This window comes from Rhinatrema bivittatum, chromosome 5 (genome assembly GCF_901001135.1).
Source record: "Rhinatrema bivittatum chromosome 5, aRhiBiv1.1, whole genome shotgun sequence".
NCBI classification, from domain to species: domain Eukaryota; kingdom Metazoa; phylum Chordata; class Amphibia; order Gymnophiona; family Rhinatrematidae; genus Rhinatrema; species Rhinatrema bivittatum.
The window spans coordinates 302,806,193-302,825,208 of NC_042619.1; the positions used below are offsets into that span (position 1 = coordinate 302,806,193).

At 44.7% G+C, this 19,016-nt stretch overlaps 1 protein-coding gene across 8 annotated transcripts in view; it reads left to right on the plus strand.

The window, feature by feature from the left end:
- Window positions 1–19,016, plus strand: part of OGDH (oxoglutarate dehydrogenase) — a 282,477-nt gene that overhangs the window by 225,289 nt on the left and 38,172 nt on the right. For all 8 annotated transcript variants that reach the window (XM_029604213.1, XM_029604206.1, XM_029604212.1 and 5 more), the window contains 3 exons: window positions 1,224–1,351; window positions 3,122–3,300; window positions 3,935–4,006. In XM_029604213.1, coding sequence (XP_029460073.1) covers window positions 1,224–1,351; window positions 3,122–3,300; window positions 3,935–4,006 — 379 coding nt within the window. The remainder of the gene's footprint in view (window positions 1–1,223; window positions 1,352–3,121; window positions 3,301–3,934; window positions 4,007–19,016) is intronic.

Here is a 19,016-nt window from a genome sequence, read left to right on the forward strand (position 1 = left end):
TCCCACCCTCACACACCCCTGCAAATCTTCTGTCCCACACACACCTGTCCTCCGTTCCTCCAGCCCAGTAGAGCTAGGAGAAGACTCCTATCATGTACATATCTAGGTCATGGAGTCAAAGTACATTTTTTTTAAAGTTACCATGCAAATATCACTTTCTCTTTGTTTGGGGTTGGGGGGGGGATCCCTTAAACATCCATGCACAGTCAGTCAAGGGAGTTCTATAGCCCCCCTCCCTGCCCATTTGCCCCACCTAGAATGGTGAGCTCATTGCCGGGGTTGACAAGAGAAGTGAGCAGGGGCACAGCCCCTAGTATTTTATATAGAGGTGAAAATGTTAATCTAAAACTACCATTTTCAGCAAATACTTATTTCTGGACAGTACTTAGGAGATTGCCAATAAACTTTTTTTAAATCATTCTAATCCTTGGACATGCACAGAAAGATCAGCTTTAAAGGAACTTTTTTCCAATTCAGTATTTAGTTTTAAAAAGAAATAGTTGTGTTCTGTTGCATGACCCCTCTCCTCCCTGTGGGGTAGTCAGTGGGAATGGCCCCCGTTGTGTAGCTTTTTTAAATCTCAACAGCTGAAAATACTAATTCCCTCCACCCCCCCCCCCCCCCTTGTTCAGCTCAATTTTTTAAAAATCTTTTTCTTCTTTTTATTCCCCATTCACCCAGCTTGCTTGCCTAGCTAACTGATTGGAGGGGTTCAGCAGCCAGGGTGCACCCTCAGCTGGCAAGGGCCACCACATTAGCAACAGCTGTCTCTTCTCTCAGGCCCCTAAACGTAACTGTGTGGTGCACCCGGACTCAGCTGGCCCTGACATAAGGGGGTATCTGAATTCAGATCCTGCAGCATGAGATCAGCCTCTGTGTTTTCTGTGTTAACACAAAACTACAATTACTATTTTTTTAAATTACATAACATGAGAATTGCTATTCTGGGTCGGACCGAAGGTCCATCAAGCCCACTATCTCGTTTCCAATAGTGGCCAAATCCAAGTCACAAGTATCTGACAGGATCCCAAATAGTAGATAAGATCGCATGCTGCTAACACTCAGGGATAAGTAATGGCTTTCCCCACGTTTACCTGGTGGTTAATGGCTTAAATTTATAATTTATTTTTCCCAACTACGTTGGCATGTCATCTGCTTTATGGAAGTAATAGATGTTGTACTTAGATATTTTGTATTGCTGATCACGGTTTTCCTCTTTTCAGCCATCGTCATCATGTATTGCATGACCAGAATGTGGACAAAAGGACTTGTATCCCCATGAACCATTTATGGCCTAATCAGGCTCCCTACACTGTGTGTAACAGCTCCCTGTCAGAGTATGGTGTCCTTGGTAAGTCCCAGGGAGAAGAAGCATGCCGCTTTCTCAGTTGGTAAGGTTAGTTTGAGGTTTTTCGGGGTAGTCTAATTCTCACTGTGCGTTTCAGGATATGTTTGTTTTTTTGCCACCTCTTGGCACTGCTGTTTCCTCTCTTCCTTCCTAGGAAGGTTGGATATGGCCTAGAGCAGGACCCCATGGTAGCATCTTGTTAACTTGGGTGCTTGTGCTTCGCCACACAAGTGAAAAATGCATTGGTGGCAGGTGGGCCGATAGGACCAGGAAACCTCCCTGTCAGGGCAGCAAATCTCTGCTTCCCTCAGTGTGCTGGATAATTCTACAATCTAACAGTGCTGCAACCCAGATCCGTCATAACATTTCCTAGTTCTCGAAAGCTCGCCATCCTTAGCACAGGCTTTTATTTTATTTATTTATTTTATAGTCCCACCTTTTTTTCAGGCACTTCAAAGCGGATTACATTTAGATACTGTGGATTACCTCCCTGTTCCCAGGAGGCTCACAATCTAAGGGCCTGATCTCCTAAGGCTTTTCTCCCATTCTGTCTCTGTGGGGGAAAAATGCTTAGTGAATGAGGCCCTAAGTTTGTACCCCAGGCAATGGCGGGTGAAGTGACTTAGCAGACGTTTGCAGAGATCCAGGCCATGACTTTGTCCAAGTGTGCAAATCTCACAATCCCCTCCCCTCGTTACACCATTGCTGTAGATGCTGCCTTCTCCCTTCTCTTAGCCCTGACATTTATTAAAATTTGACCTTTTCCACCCTCCTCTTCAGCTTGGCAGACTTTTTTTTTTCTGTGAGTACAAGGTGACCGAGTCCAGCCAGTCCTTTTTAGACTCCACATTTATTTCTGTAACACAGGCAGCCTGCTGACTTTATCAAGCGTATAAACTGAAGTCTGCTTGTGTTTGTCATCCTTCTGTCTCCCGTGATTTATAGACCATGCTGCACAGCTCAGCGCACAGCTTGCATGCTTGTAAATTGCAGGTCACATTTCATTTTGAGCTCCTGTAGTAGAGAACTCTGCTGCCACATTGTCCTGGAAAAAGCTGAAGCTTTGGTAGGGTCGTGATGATACCTTTTTAAGGGGGGGCAGTTTTCAAAAGCAATAAGTATTTGCTGGAAGAACAAGAAACCTTTGAAAATTGCTTTCCCCTCCCTACCCTCCATTGGGGGAGGGGGGGGGTAGTGCTGGCCCAGTAAAGTACACATGGAAATTTCATTTTCAAATCCCTGTACCTACTTTACCACGCACACTTTGCAAAGTACGTGGAGTGAAAAATCTCTGCGGCACAAGCCCACTCTGGAATTGTCGAATAAACTGCATGAGGAGTCTGAAAATTGCCCTCTCCGGCACCACCAAAAAAAAAAAGTGTAAAATGTCAGCTTTTGAGACCTCACAGGCTGCTTCTTCAGATGTAAGTGGTGCTGATCCAGTTGCATTCTGGACACCTCCCAATGACCCCTAGAGTGGGAAATCCCTCCTCACATCATTCTTCTTCAGCTTTGCAGTTGTATATGAAGAAGGGAGCTCCGACGCTCATCTTTTTTGATCCTTTAGTTTAGAAGGTATCATAATCCTGCTAAGGCTCAGATTAATTTATTACTGTCATCAATGTTACAGCTATAAATACAGACCGAAGAATCTTTTCTGTCACCCATAAATAAGTCTTCGTGCCCTCCTATCTTTCCATGCCAGTGGTTTTTTTTTGTTTGTTTTTTTTTCTTTCCATGCCTGTTTTATCTTTTTCATCTCCTTTTTTTCAGGGTTTGAGCTGGGCTTTGCCATGGCCAGCCCCAATGCCCTGGTTCTTTGGGAGGCCCAGTTTGGCGATTTCCACAATACTGCTCAGTGCATCATTGATCAGTTCATCTGCCCCGGGCAGGCCAAGTGGGTGAGACAGAACGGAATTGTGTTGCTGTTACCCCATGGCATGGAGGGAATGGTAAGGCTCCAACGCCGCGTGCTTTTCATACAATGCAGTCTTTTATAAGGTGTCGAGAGGGGCTTGCTCCTCATACTGGTTCACCTCAGCATTTGTGTAGTTTTGTTACCGACATGATGCATACAGTTTCAGTTGCTCTTCTTCTCCTAGGCTGTTTAAAATATTTATGCCCAGGTGATTATGTGACTGGCATCTTCTGAATCTTTTTAGAAATGTGTTTTGGCCATACTTTAAGCAGTCTCCACATAACTACAGACTGAAGGTCTGGCCTGATTTTCAGGTGTGGTCGGCACTGCAGCTGGATATGGCGCTGTCACAATGTGCTATGATTGAGAACGCGTCTCTGCTCCGTTCCTCAGCTCAAGCTGGTCTCTCTCTCTCCACCCCTTGGAAGACTGGTAGTGCTGCTAAAATTGCACTTCCAGCCCCTGAGGCAAGTTGAGGCCCAGTTACTATCCTGCTTTCAAATTGTTGCCCGAGAGCAATGGAAGCAGCACTGTAACCTGGAAATATCAAGTTCTTGTTCATTTTGGCTTTCCTGATATTAGCATCAGTTCCGTTATCTCTGCTTTTCAGATTTTTTTTTTTTGTAAATCCCTCATGTTTTTTCTTACCTGTTGCGTTTAATTTGTAGGGTCCTGAACACTCCTCTGCTAGACCCGAGAGGTTCCTGCAGATGTGCAATGATGATCCAGATGTTTCCCCAGTAAGTGCTCATGCGTCTCTCTCACTTCCATTATCCTTTATCAGTTCCATTTTCTTCTGTTTTAAAGCTAGCCTTGATTTTAAATGTGCTATGTAAAGTCATGCCTGATATATAATCTACCCAGACTTGCTTATTCCTTATGGGGCAGATGTAATAAGCCACACTGCCTACTCGTGTGTTAGAGTGAGTTTTTCAGTGCTAATATTGCCCAGGTGTGTTAAAAGGGCTTTAGTGCTGAAGAAACCTATGCTAAAAAATCGCAATAGGCTTTGCACATCTGATGCAAATTGCAGGGTAATAGTCTTATTAGCACGAACAAAAGACTTACTATAAAAGCCTACTTTAAGGCACTGTGCCACTTCCAGGCACTCAATATTTCTCTATCTCCGGCAAATGTAGAACTGGCAAATCTTGCAGTAAGACATTCTGGTGGATAGATGACTTGCAGGGGTGGTGAGGTTCTTTGTGAGCTGGCCTCTTGGTTGAGCAGGGATGAATGGGGGTGGTGACCCTTGGCTTAGCTTGGCTTGGCTTGCTCCTGTTTAGTAGGGGAGGTGAAAGCCAGTGGTGCTGGTTCCTTCTTGTCCCCTATCCCTTGCCTTTTCTTCTCCCTGGCTTGACTGGATCACAGAGCAACAGCAGGAAAATATACTGTTTCCTTTTCTTACATAAGAACATAAGGTATGCCATACTGGGTCAGACCAAGGGTCCATCAAGCCCAGTATCCTGTTTCCAACAGTGGCGAATTCAGGCTACAAGTACCTGGCAAGTACCCAAACATTAAATAGATCCTATGCTACTAATACCAGCAACAAACAGTGTCCATTCCATATTGATTAATAGCAGTTTATGGACTTCTCCTCCAGGAACTAATCCAAACCGTTTTTTAAACCCAGTTACATTAACTGCCTTAACCACATCCTCTGGCAATAAATTATCCAGAACTTAATTTTGCGTTGAGTGAAAAAGAATTTTCTCCAATTTGTTTTAAATGTGCTACTTGCTAACTTCATGGAATGCCCCCTAGTCCTTCTATTATTCGAAAGTGTAAATAACTGATTCACATCTACTCGTTCAAGTCCTTTCATGATTTTGTAGACTTCTATCATATCCCCCTCAGCTGTCTCTTCTCCAAGCTGAACAGCCCTAACCTCTTTAGCCTTTTCTCATGGGGGAGCCATTCCATCCCCTTTATCATTTTGGTCGCCTTTCTCTGTACTTTCTCCAGTGCAATTATATCTTTTTTGAGATGTCGTGAGAGACATTGCGGAAGGATCAGAAGGTAAAGTTTATCTATTTGCGGATGATACTAAGATCTACAACAGAGTGGACATGCCGGAAGGAGTACAGAGAATGAGATGGGATTTAAGGAAGCTGGAAGAGTGGTCGAACAAATGGCAGCTGGGATTCAATGCCAAGAAATGCAGAATCATGCATCTGGGGCGTAATAATCCAAAAGAACTATGTGTTGGGGGGGTGAAGGGCTGATGTGCACGGAGCAGGAGAGAGACCTTGGGGTGATAGTGTCTAACGACCTGAAGTCAATGAAGCAGTGTGACACCACGATAGCCAAAGCCAGAAGAATGCTGGGCTGCATGGAGAAGAATATCTAGTAAGAAAAGGGAAGTAATAATCCCCTTGTACAGGTCCTTGGTGAGGCCTCACCTGGAGTACTGTGTTCAGTTCTGGAGACTGTATCTCCGAAGGGACAGAGACAGGATGGAGGCGGTCCAGAGAAGGGTGACCAAAATGGAGGGTGATCTCCATCGAATGACTTATGAGGAGAGGTTGAAGAACCTGAATATGTACCCTGGAGGAGGAGGAGCAGGGGTGATGTGATACAGACCTTCAGATACTTGAAAGGTTTTAATGATCCATGGTTGTCGTCAGACCTTTTCCATTGGAAACTATTTAGTAGAACTAGGGGTCACAATTTGAAACTCCAGGGAGGAAGACTTGGAACCAATGTCAGGAAATATTTCTTCACTGAGAGGGTGATGGATGCCTGCAATGCCCTTCCGGAGGAAGTGGTGAAGACTAAAACTGTGAAGGATTTCAAAGGGGCATGGGATAAACACTGTGGATCCCTAAAAGGCTAGAGGATGGGAATAAATAAAAAAGCTGGAGCGGAGCGGCAGTTGCTACTTTGGGAAGCTTCCTGGGCAGACTAGATGGACTATTTTGGTCTTTTTCTGCCATCATTACTATGTTACTATATGTTACAATTGCACACAGTATTCAAGGTGTGGTCTCACCATGGACATCCTCTGTTTTCTTTGTTATTCCCTTCCTAATAATTCCTAACATTGTTTGTTTGCTTTTTTGACCACCACAGCACACTGAGCAGACTGTCAATGTGTTATCCACTATGAGACCTAGATCTCTTTCCTGGGTGATGACTCCTAATACGGAGTCTAACATAATGTACCTATATCAAGGGTTATTTTTCCCTATATGCATCACCTTGCACTTGTCCACAGTAAATTTCATCTGCCATTTGGAAGCCCAATCTTCCAGTCTTGCAAGGTCCTCCTACAGTTTATCACAGTCTGCATGAGATTTAACTACTCTGCATAATTTTGTGTCATCTGTAAATTTGATCACCTCACTCCTCGTATCCCTTTCCAAATCATTTATAAATATATTAAAAATCACCAGTCCAAGTACAGATCCCTGAGGCACTTCACTGTTTACCTTTTACCACTGTGAAAATTGACCATTTAATTCTATTCTCTATTTCCTATTTTTAACCATTTTGCAATCCACAAAAGAATATGTCGTCCTATCCTATGACTCTTTAGTTTTCTTTGAAGCCTCTCATGCGGGTGTTTGACAAATGCTTTCTGAAAATCCAAATACACCACATCTATCGGTTCACCTTTGTCCACATATTTATTCACCTCTTCAAAAAATGTAGCAGATTGGTGAGGCAAGACTTCCCTTGGGTAAACCATGCTGGCTGTGTCCCATTAAATTATGTCTATCTATATGTTCTGTGATTTTATTCTTTATAATAGTTTCCATGATTTTTCCCGGCACTGAAGTCAGGCTCACCAGTCTATAATTTACTGGATCACCTATGGAGCCCTTTTTAAATATCAGGGTTACATTGACCACCTTCCAGTTTTTAGGTACAATGGATGATTTTAATGACTTATTTATTTAGATATTTTATGTACCATCATTCCATGTATAGATCACAGTGGTTTACAAAGTGACATTCATAGTTATTACTCAACAGACAAACAGTTGGTTTACAGCATTGTTATTCATGGACATGCATTTCGGGGCCAGCAGCGTTTTCGTCAGAGCCGGGCTCAGAATATGGGACAAAGACAAGCCTCTGGGAGGTTCCAGTCTTGGTCTCCAGCCTATCGTAAGCGTCGAGTGACCCGTGACGGGGCCAGACAGGGCACCAGCGGGGTCAAGTCTGCCCAATGAGTCGAGGCCGACCCACTCCACGGATCCTGTTTTAGGGGGTCGGCCGACACTTTCTCGAGGAATAGATCAAAATCACGTCGGACCGGAAGGTTCTCAGTGTGATAGAACACGGCTACGCTTTAGAATTTGCTCGTCCGCTTTGAAGCCTGTTTCTGGTGTCCCCCTGCGGGTCTCTGACAAAGAAGTTCGTCGTTCGCCAGACCCTGGATCGACTCCAAAGTCTGGGGTCTGTCATACCAGTCTCTCAAGTAGAGCGGGGAAAGGGATGTTATTCCATTTACTTCGTCGTCCCCAAGAAGGAAGGAACCTTTCGCCCCATCCTGGTCTTGAAGGTCAACGTGGCTCTCAAGTTGCCCTATTTTCGCATGGAGACGCTCGGGGCGATCATTGCAATTGTGCGGAAGGGTGAATACCTGGCGTCCCTGGATCTGACGGAAGCCTATCTCCACACCTGGATTCGTCAAGACCATCAGAGGTTCCTCAGATTTATGATTCTCGGACAACGTTTCCAATTTCGTGTTTGCCCTTCAGCCTTGCCATGGCTCCAAGGACCTTCACCAAGTTGATGGTGGTGGTGGCGGCAGCGTCCCTGTGGAGGGGAGGGAGTGTTGGTACATCCCTATTTGGACGATTGTTTCATTCGGGCAAAGTCAGCAAACCTACACTCGTAAGCAGTGGATATGGTTTTACGTCGCCTGCAGTCCCTGGGTTGGGTGGTCAACCTCACCAAGAGCCATCTTGTACCCTCCCAGGTCATGGAATTTTTGGGAGCGCGTTTCGACACTCAGGTGGGCAAGGTCTTCCTCTCCAGAGACAGGATCATCAAATTGCGCGGCCAAGTCCAGTCCCTGTTGCGAACCTCAGTGCCCAGAGTCTGGGATTGCTTACAGGTTCTTGGTTCCATGGCATTGACCCTGGAATTGGTTCCATGGGCCTTTGTGCATATGAGTCTTCTACAAACTGCTTTATTGTTCTGTTGGAACCCACTGTCTAAGCAATTCTATCTCCCGTTGCCACTTACAGACGTTGTGGCCTGCTTTGAGTGGCTTTCGAGACATATTGTGTCAATCCCAGGACTTCCATAGCTTCTAAAAACATTTCACAAGCTAAAGTTCTTGGTGTTTTTTCTACATGGAGATTAGTCTCCTACAATTAAAGCAGATTCTGGTGATAAAAACACCTTAGCGAATAATTATGTCACCTGGTAAGCAATCTTTTAGGAAATTGCAACCTCATACGATGGATTTATCTCTACCTTGTAAGGTACTAACAACATGAGTTCTTCTTTTTTTTTTTTTTTTTTTTACTAATTAGTTATCCTCCACCTTTCCTTAGTATCCTTTAAAGATACATTCCTCCGAACCATGCACTGCTGAGTGACTGTCTGCTTTCCCTTATGTTCTAGTTTAAAAGCTGCTCTGTCTCCTTTTTCAAGGTTAGCACCAGCAGCTTGTTTCCACCCTGGTTAAGGTGGAGCCCATCCCTTCAGAAAAGACTCCCCTCTTCCCCACAATGTTGCCCAGTTTTTTTACAAAACTGAAACTCTCTTCCTTGCACCATCGTCTCATCTACTCATTGAGACTCCAGAGCTCTGCCTGCTTCTGGGGATCTGCCCATGGAACAAGGAGCATTTTAGAGAATGCTATCCTGGAGGTTCTGGATTTCAACTTACTACCTAAGAGCCTAAATTTGGCTTTCAGAACCTCCCTCCCACATTTTCCTATGTCACTGGTGTCCACATGTACCACGACAGCCAGCTCCTGCTCAGAAGTGTCTAAAATCCTATCTAGGTGATGCATGAGGTTCACAAAATTTGTAGCAGGTAGGCATGTTACCAGGTGATCTTCACATCCACCAGCCACCCAGCTAAATGACAACAGTTTGGACGCTTCTGAGGGTATACATAGAATGAGAAACTATCTAAGAGAACTTGAGGAGGAGCTTAATAGCTTCTTAAAGCTTAAAAAAATGAGGGAAGGGAGCAATATAAAGGAGTACGGTTCTCGGGGGGTTCAAAAAAGAGGAGGTTGCTGTGAGGAGGCGAATGGTAAGTGAGGCATTTCCCGTGTTGCAAGGCATCTGGGACCCTTTTTAGCAGTGGTTGAGAAGGGAAGTGGCACCTTGGTTTCTCTTCTGCTGCGTGGCCTTGGGAAAATGGCAACTTCCACTGGACACAGGAAAACAGGGTTCGACCTGAAGAGGTAGGCATCAGAAAATTCCCTCCCTGGTGAGAAAGTGAGAAGCTCAGGCAGAAATAGGCAGTCAGCGTGGCCTGAATCAAGCTCTGCAAAGGTGGTCAGAGGTGTGGTGGCCATTTTGACGACTTCTCAGCTATGAGGCAGAAAACAGCCTTCAGTCTCTGCCCCCCATTTGGTAGTTTGAGGAGTTCCATGAACTGTGCAGCAAGGTAGCCTGAGTGTTGAAGACTGGCTCAGGAAAACTCCCATGGATTCCTTCTGTGGATAAAGGTGAACCTGTAGATGTAGTGTACTTGGATTTTCATAAGGCGTTTGACAAAGTTCCTCATGAGAGGCTTCTAGGAAAGATAAAGTCATGGGATAGGTGGCGTCCTTTCGTGGATTACAAACTGGCTAAAAGACAGGAAACAGAGAGTATGATTAAATGGACAATTTTCTCAGTGGAAGGGAGTGGGCAGTGGAGTGCCTCAGGGATCTGTATTGGGACCCTTACTTTCAATATATTTATAAATGATCTGGAAAGAAATATGACAAGTGAGGTAATCACATTTGTAGATGATACAAAATTGTTCAGAGTAGTTAAATCACAAGCAGATTGTGATAAATTGCAGGAAGACCTTGTGAGGCTGGAAAATTGGACATCAAAATGGCAGATGAAATTTAATGTGGATAAGTGCAAGGTGATGCATATAGGGAAAAATAACCCATGCTATAGTTACACAATGTTAGGTTCCATATTAGGTGCTACTACCCAAGAAAGAGATCTAGGCGTCATAGTGGATAACACATTGAAATCATCGGTTCAGTGTGCTGCGGCAGTCAAAAAAGCAAACAGAATGTTGGGAATTATTAGAAAGGGAATGGTGAATAAAACGGAAAATGTCATAATGTCTCTGTATCGCTCCATGGTGAGACCGCACCTTGAATACTGTGTACAATTCTGTTCGCTGCATCTCAAAAAAAGATATAATTGCGATGGAGAAGGTACAGAGAAGGGCGACCAAAATGATAAAGGGGATGGAACAGCTTCCCTATGAGGAAAGGCTGAAGAGGTTAGGACTTTTCAGCTTGGAGAAGAGACGGCTGAGGGGGGATATGATAGAGGTGTTTAAAATCATGAGATGTCTAGAATGGGTAGATGTGAATCTGTTATTTACTCTTTCGGATAATTGACTAGGGGGCACTCCATGAAGTTAGCATGTGGCACATTTTTAAAACTAATTGGAGAAAGTTCTTTTTCACTCAATGCACAATTAAATTCTGGAATTTGTTGCCAGAAGATGTGGTTAGTGCAGTTAGTATGGCTGTGTTTAAAAAAGGATTGGATAAGTTCTTGGAGGAGAAATCCATTATCTGCTATTAATTGAGTTGACTTAGATAATAATCACTGCTATTACTAGCAACGGTAACATGGAATTTACTTAGTTTTTGGGTACTGGCCAGGTTTGGCCTCTGTTGGAAACAGGATGCTGGGCTTGATGGACCCTTGGTCTGACCCAGTATGGCATGTTCTTATGTTCTCTATGGAGTTCATTGTGCTAAGGAAGTAAGTCTTCTGGATTAAGATGGGGACTCTTTTTTAAGCTGGTCTGGACTTGCTGTGACTCCCTTAGCTGGTAAATCCATCCCATCTCGGCCTCAGCAGATATGGGTGGAGCGAGATTCCAGTAGACAGCACTGAGTCGAGATGTCGATTTGGGGGCAGAGGCTGGATGCCGATCTCGCCTTCATAGCTATTTGGACCTCAGCAAGGGTAGTGGTGGCATCAGTGTCACCTACAAGGCTGTTTTGACTGCACAACTGGGCGGAGAATTTCGCAACTTAGTAGCTTGTCCTCTGAGGGAAGCTTCTTTTTGGGGAGGACCTTGAGAAACTAAGTGAAGTATTTAGGACATTCAGAATCTCCTAAATGGCCTGAAGACAAGCCTAAAGGAGCTCATATGGAAGTTGCTCTCAGCCTGGAAAGGGATCTTCCCAGAAGCAGTTGGGGAGCAGGTTGCAGTCTTGTTGATTGAGCTGCAGACATGCTAGGAAGCACACCATTGGCAGCTCAAGAGGTGTTGAGAGTCCCCAGTGAGATCCAAGAGATTCACTCTTCTCCTGGATCACACTGGAGGACATTGGTACCAGTTATTTGGTGAGTGTGCCCAGTGGACCAGTGGGTCCTGGAGATAATCATGGACGGCTGTGCTCATAATTTGCTCCTCCAGGGGTGGATGCACTCCTGCTCTCCATTTTTTGTAAGGAAACTGGGGGGCCCTAAAGGCCACTTGGGATCAGCTTCCCCATCTGTCAGCAGTAGTTGGTACCAGGGGAGAATAGGGCTATTTTGTCATGCCATTTATTTGAGGGTTCCCCAAAAAATGGAGTGTTTATTCTGACCTATCCTACATCTAAATGTTTAATTGTTCCTCGTTTTTTATGTAATGCTCACAAGCACTCTTATTTTGTTCCATGTTCTTTGTTCCATGTAATGCTCTTAGGCAAGTTGAATTGTTTCACTGTAAACCAGTTTGATTTGCATCCAATGCAAGAAGATCGGTAAATTAAAAACCAAAAACCAAAAATAAAAAATAAATTTGAAAGAGGTGAACATGTCCTTAAGGTATCTTTTCTCTATGGAGACTTTATTGTCTGTAATGGCAGTGGTAAGGAAAAGAGAGTTTAAAATGTCCCTGGTCTGTTCAGAGGCTTATCTAAATTTTCTAAGAAGGAGAGTGCCTCAGATTGGCAGTACTGAGGGGTCTCTTTCAGTTTCAAGCATTTCTGTTTAGTTGGGTAGCTGTCCCTCGAACTGTTTCCATGGTGATAGTGGTGGTTGCAGTGGCCTTCCAAAGGGACTGAATCATGGTACCTCTGTATCTAGATGATTGCTTAATCTAGACTACATCAGGGATGATTACTTCTCCACTGACAGGCTAATTCAGCTGTTGCAGGATCTAGGTTGGATAACAAAAATTCCCAAGAGAAAATTTTGACCTGTCCAGACTTTTGGACTACCTGGGTGCTCAATTCGACACTCGAAAGGGGAAAATATTCCTCACATGGGTATGTATTTTGAAGCTCTAGGGGCAGATCCTGGAGTTTGCTGCAAATGACAATTCCAAGGGCCTGGATCTACCTGCAAGAGATCAGCTTGTTTAATGCCCTGGGTGGGAGTAATAATGACTCTACAGAGCGCTCTTCTAACTAGATGAACTTTTCAGTTGCAGAATTGCGAGAACTGGTTGCCCCTTTCGGAGAAGAAGCAACTTAAGTCTGGCACAGTAGTGGTCGAAGTAAGATTTATCTGGAAGTCCCAGACTGGATAGTGGTGACCACAGATGCCAGATGGAATTGATGGGGATGGGGGAAGGGCAATTTACCAAGGGTATGTGGCTTGGAGTCTTTGGATTCTGCACAAGGCAGCTCTGTCCATCAATTGTATGCAGGTACGGGTGGGACCAAGAGCCTGGCAGTGTCCTTGGTGGTGATCCTCTTCTTCAAGTGGATGGAGAGTCATCTGCCCTCTCTATCTGTTGCTTATCACCAGGGTGGAGAATGTGCGAGCAGATTTCCTGGAAGGAACATATTGGAGCCCAGGGAATGTCAAATTTTGGACATGGCATTCTCCATAATTTCAATCAAGTGCAGCATGCTTTCATAGCAACAAGAGAATGTGCCAGATGATCTCACTGCTTTCATTCGAAGAAAGGAGCTGAAGTCAGAGGGGCTGGATGCCCTGTCTCAGCCATTGTCGCCGCATTGTCTCCTTCACATGTTTTTGCCATGTTTGCTTAGGTAGAATGATCCAGAGAATAGAGAAGTGACTGGGAGGAGTGGTTTGCATAGCTCCAAGTGGCTTAGATGGCCTTCAGCCTTACCAAGTCTGTGAAACACAGAGAGGCCACCAATGTTCAGGCAGGTGTAAGAATTGCTAAACCAGAGTCTGATTGGCTCAGTAGCAGGTGGATCACATTTCTCTCATGGCTTAACTCTTAAGAGAAGAACACTAGGAGACACATTTTCTTTGAAGGGAGTGCTTTCTACCTTGCTGCAAGAAAAAAAAAGTATTACCTCACTATCATATATCTGGGTTTGGAGGATATTGGAGGCTTAGTATGTGGAAAAGATTTACCCCTTTTCAGGCATTATTGCTTATGATCTGGTCGTTTGTTTTTTTTTTTTGTTTGTTTTTGTTTTGTTTTTTTTTTACAAAGGGGTTATAGAAATGTGGCAGCACTATTTTTTTTATTCAGAGGGAAGGTGAGAAAGCAACCCTGAATTTTTCACCTAGATGTAGTGAGGATTTTGAGGGGTGTGAAGTATTTGTGTCCTTTGATTAAAAATATATATATTTCTTCTTTGGAGTTTTGAACTGGTATTGATGGCCTTGTGTTCATGTCTTTTGAGCCCATCAGAGAGGCTTCTTTGAAGTGCCTTGCCTGGTAGTCTTTTTTTTTTTTTTTTTTCCTGGTGGCAATCTGTTCTGCCAGTTATCCCAGGAAAAAGCAGGATGCTAGTCCTCACATATGGGTGACGTCACTGACGGAGCCCTATCGCGGGAAAAACTTCTGTCAAAGTTCTAGAAACTTTTGACTGGCAGCCTGGGGCTACTGAGCATGCTCAGCATGCCATGATATTCTCTGCCACAGGGGTCTCACTCCAGTCTTCGTTTTTCCACTTTGCTATCAGCACCACGGTTATAGGAGCCCTCTGAGATTCTTCTCAGTTTTTTGACTAAAAAAGTTACTCTTTTCACATAATCTCCCTCACGGGATCTCACTCCTTCTCATACTTCATCGGCTGGTGAAGTATTTTAGCGTTTAATTTTCTTCAAACGCTATTCTTTTTTTTCCAAGTCATCGACGGCTGTCGTTGACACCATGGCGTCGGGATTCAAAAAGTGCCCGACTTGTAATCGCACAATGTCGATTACTGACCCGAATCTAGAATGCGTATGCTGTTTGGGTGAACAGCATGATATCCCCTCTTACCAAAAATGCCAGGAGATGACACCCAAGGGACGAAAATTGCATCAGGAAAAAATACAACTTTTCAGTCTGCAGTTGATCCCTTCACCATCGACCTCATCCAAATCTTCACCAGTAGGTCCTACTAAAAAGGTTTTACTTAAAAAAACACCGACCAGATAGCTCGGGGGATAAACCTTCACCCACACCATCGACGGCATCGATACGTTCCACTATCGAAATTAGGCCTAAACATAAACACCGCCATCGACATGCCTCGGTCTCTCCATCTGCATCTCCCCGAGGAGAACCGATTGAAAAACGGCCTAAGCGCACAGACACTTCGATGCCTGCAGGGCCTGTTACAGTAGAGCCACTCACATCGCAGACTGTGATATCTCCGCCTCCATCGGTACCGATTGCTTCTCCCATACCATAAGATATACAATCTCTCATAAAAGAAGCGGTATTACAAGCTATTAAGGAACACCTACCGGTGCCTTCACCGATGCCAGCGACAACGCCGATGCTGGTGACGTCTTCCTCATCCATGACGTCACCGATGCTAGCACAATTACTGCCTATATCTGATGTATTGCCGACGACTGCACCAATACCGGGAACTATCCCGATACCGGACACCGTCTCGATACCTCACACCACACCGATGCCGGTCACCGTCCTGTTGGGAATCGGACCGATGACAACCACCTTCCTAAAACCGGGATCCTCCACGATGCAGCAAGTGACACAGAGTATCTCCTCGTTAACGACGTCGATGCCACCTTTTTCTTTTCCTATGACATCGATGCTTACTGCAACTTCGGGTTGCGTATCAATGCCTATCGATACTACTGCACCATCATTCGCACAGCCTGGCCTATCGACGATACCCTCATCAAAATCCTCGATTCTGCAAAGGCCAACTATAACACCGATGATGCCACTCCCTTCTGGACGTCCAGAAACATCTGAAGCAGCACTGTACTCGGTGATACAAAGAAAATACCAGGATCTGATTGATTCCTTACCCTCAGATCCACATCAAGAGGACTCTGCTACCCAGGAACCCAGACCAGGACCATCTGGACTAGCTCCTCCTCCAATAGCAGGGAAGACACTACCAGACACTCCAGACTATGACTCGTTGAGTGATACTCAGTCAGACACTTCGGAAACCTTCATGTCTGACCCTTCCCCACCACACCCTAGAAAGCAATCCCCTCCTGAGGACCTCACTTTCTCGGCTTTTCTTCAGGATATGGCAGACTCTATATCTTTTAAGTTAGAGTCAGAACAAGATCTCCGTCACCAAACACTTGAAGTGTTTGGTGACGGACCCTCCTAAACAAATTCTAGCAATCCTTATCCATGAGGTACTCCTTCAACTACAAAATCGCCTGTGGGAACACCCTTGTTCTGTTCCCCCAATTAACAGAAAAATGGACTCTACATACTTAGTGCAAGCAGCACCTGGCTATCAGAAATCTCAACTACCACATAATTCAGTAGTTGTAGAATCTGCTCAGAAGAAAGCTAAAAGGTCAAGAGTTCATTCCTCCAATCCTCCTGGCAAGGACAATAGATTTCTAGACTCTCTAGGCTGCAAGGTGTTCCAGGGTGCAATGCTAAATTCCAGGATAGCATCCAACCAATTATATATCACACAATACCAGAGGAACCTCTGGAAACAGATGGAAGAATTTATCCCATCTCTTCCAAATGAACTAAGAGAATCTGCACAGAACCTCATCAACAAAGCTTTTGAAGCTGGAAAACATGAGGTGAGAGCTGCATATGATTCGTTTGAAACATCATCCAGAATTGTAGCTTTGGGTATTAGTGCCAGACGGTGGGCCTGGCTAAAGGCCTCCAACCTGCGAACAGAAGTCCAGGATAAATTGGTAGACCTCCCCTGCACAGGGGACAATTTATTTGGTGCAAAAGTACAGGAAGCAGTGTCTCAATTAAATAATATAATGAGACCTTATGTCAGCTCTCTGCCCTTCCTCAGGATACCACTGCACATACTTCCCGGAGAACTCAAAGGAGGGATTTCAGAAAACCTTACTATTGTCAGAAACGATTTTATCCTCCTGCAACTAGGCCTAGACAATCTAGAACTCAACATAGAACACAACCGCGTCAGCAGAGAGCACCTAGGCCCCAGCCTACTACGCAATCCGGTCCTGCTGCAGGCTTTTGAAAGGATATCCAGAGAACTAATCCATTCCATAAATCCTAGACCAGAACTCCCAGTAGGAGGCAGGCTATCCAAATTCTACAACAATTGGATAACAATAACAACGGATCAATGGGTTCTGTCAATAATATCTCGAGGATACCAACTCAATTTCCTCTCAATTCCCATAGACTTCCCACCAGCTCAGTCTTCTCTCAACACAAAACACATGCCTCAACTCCAACTAGAATTATCCATCCTTCTGAAAGCCAGGGCTGTCGAACCGGTGCCCCGGTCTCAGCAGGGCAGAGGATTCTACTCCCGTTATTTCCTCATTCCAAAGAAAACGGGAGGTCTACGTCCCATCCTAGATCTCAGAAATCTCAACAAATTTCTCAGAAAAGAAAAGTTCAGGATGGTTTCTCTAGGCACCATGCTTCCACTTCTTCAAAAAGGGGATTGGCTTTGTTCTCTGGGTCTTCAAGACGCTTATGCGCACATTCCAATATTTCCCCCTCATCGCAAGTATCTGCACTTCATGGTAGGTCATCAACCCTACCAGTACAGAGTACTGCCATTCGGACTGGCATCTGCTCCCAGAGTATTCACCAAATGTCTAGCAGTAATATCAGCACACTTGCACAAACAAGGTGTCCATGTTTTTCCTTACCTAGATGACTGGCTCATCAGGAGTCAATCTCTACAAGGAGCTCTCGCTTCTCTCAATCAAACAATTACTCTACTTCACTCGATGGGCTTTCTCATCAATTATCAAAAGTCCCATCTCGCTCCATCTCACCTGCTTCAATTCATAGGAGCAGAATTGAACACCATCCTCTCAAGAGCTTTTCTACCCGAAGATCGAGCAGAAACACTTTCTTTACTGGCAAACTCGATTCACTCACAGAAACAAACAGCTCGTCAGTTTCTAACCTTACTAGGACACATGGCCTCCACAGTTCATGTCACTCCTATGGCAAGGCTCGCCATGAGAGTTACCCAATGGACTTTAAGATCACAATGGATCCAAGCCATTCAACCACTGTCCTCTCCAATTCAAGTAACCCACCAGCTGTGTTCCCCTCTACTTTGGTGGGCAAACAAGGACAATTTGCGCAGGGACAACCAGTCCCACAGATAACTTTAACTACAGATGCATCCACCTTGGGTTGGGGTGCTCACATAGACAATCTCCAAACTCAAGGAACTTGGACAAAGCTCGAAGCAACGTTTCAAATCAATTTCCTAGAGCTACGAGCTATACGTTATGCACTGCATGCGTTCAAGGACTGCCTTTCACACAAGACTGTTCTCATCCAAACGGACAACACAGTTGCCATGTGGTACATCAATAAACAGGGAGGTACGGGCTCGTATCTCCTTTGTCAAGAAGCTGCACAGATTTGGGGCTGGGCCCTGAACCACTCAATGTTTCTTCGGGCCACTTACCTGGCAGGAATTCACAATGTAGTTGCAGATCGCCTCAGTCGTCAATTCCAACCACACGAGTGGTCCCTGGATCCCTCAGTAGCGACCAGGATCTTTCAGCGTTGGGGACAACCAACAATAGACCTTTTTGCATCACACCTGAATCACAAAGTGCACAAATTCTGTTCTCTACACAAACAAAAGCATCAGCCAGCCAAGGATGCCTTTGCTCACCCTTGGAACTCAGACCTACTATACGCATATCCTCAGATACCGCTCATAACAAAAAATCTAGTGACGCTACAACAGGACAAGGGGTCCATGATACTCATAGCCCCATACTGGCCTCGACAGGTATGGTTTCCCACACTTCTAGACCTCTCAGTAACACATCCAATTCGCCTGGGAGTAGCTCCCACTCTCATAACTCAGGATCAGGGTCGGTTGCGCCATCCCAACCTCCAGTCCCTATCACTGACAGCATGGATGTTGAAAGCTTGATCTTACAACCACTCAATCTTTCAACCCATATCTCTCAAGTGCTTATAGCTTCACGTAAATCTTCCACACGAAAGAACTACGCTGACAAATGGAAGAGATTTACTTTGTGGTGCAAGCAAATGGATATTGATCCCTTCACCTGCCCCACGACTTCTCTTCTAGACTACTTATACCATCTTTCAGACTCTGGTCTTCAGACTTCATCTATAAGGGTACATTTAAATGCAATTTCTGCTTACCATAACAAGATAGCAGATGCATCAATCTCCACACAACCTCTTGTCAGCAGGTTTATGAGAGGCTTAACT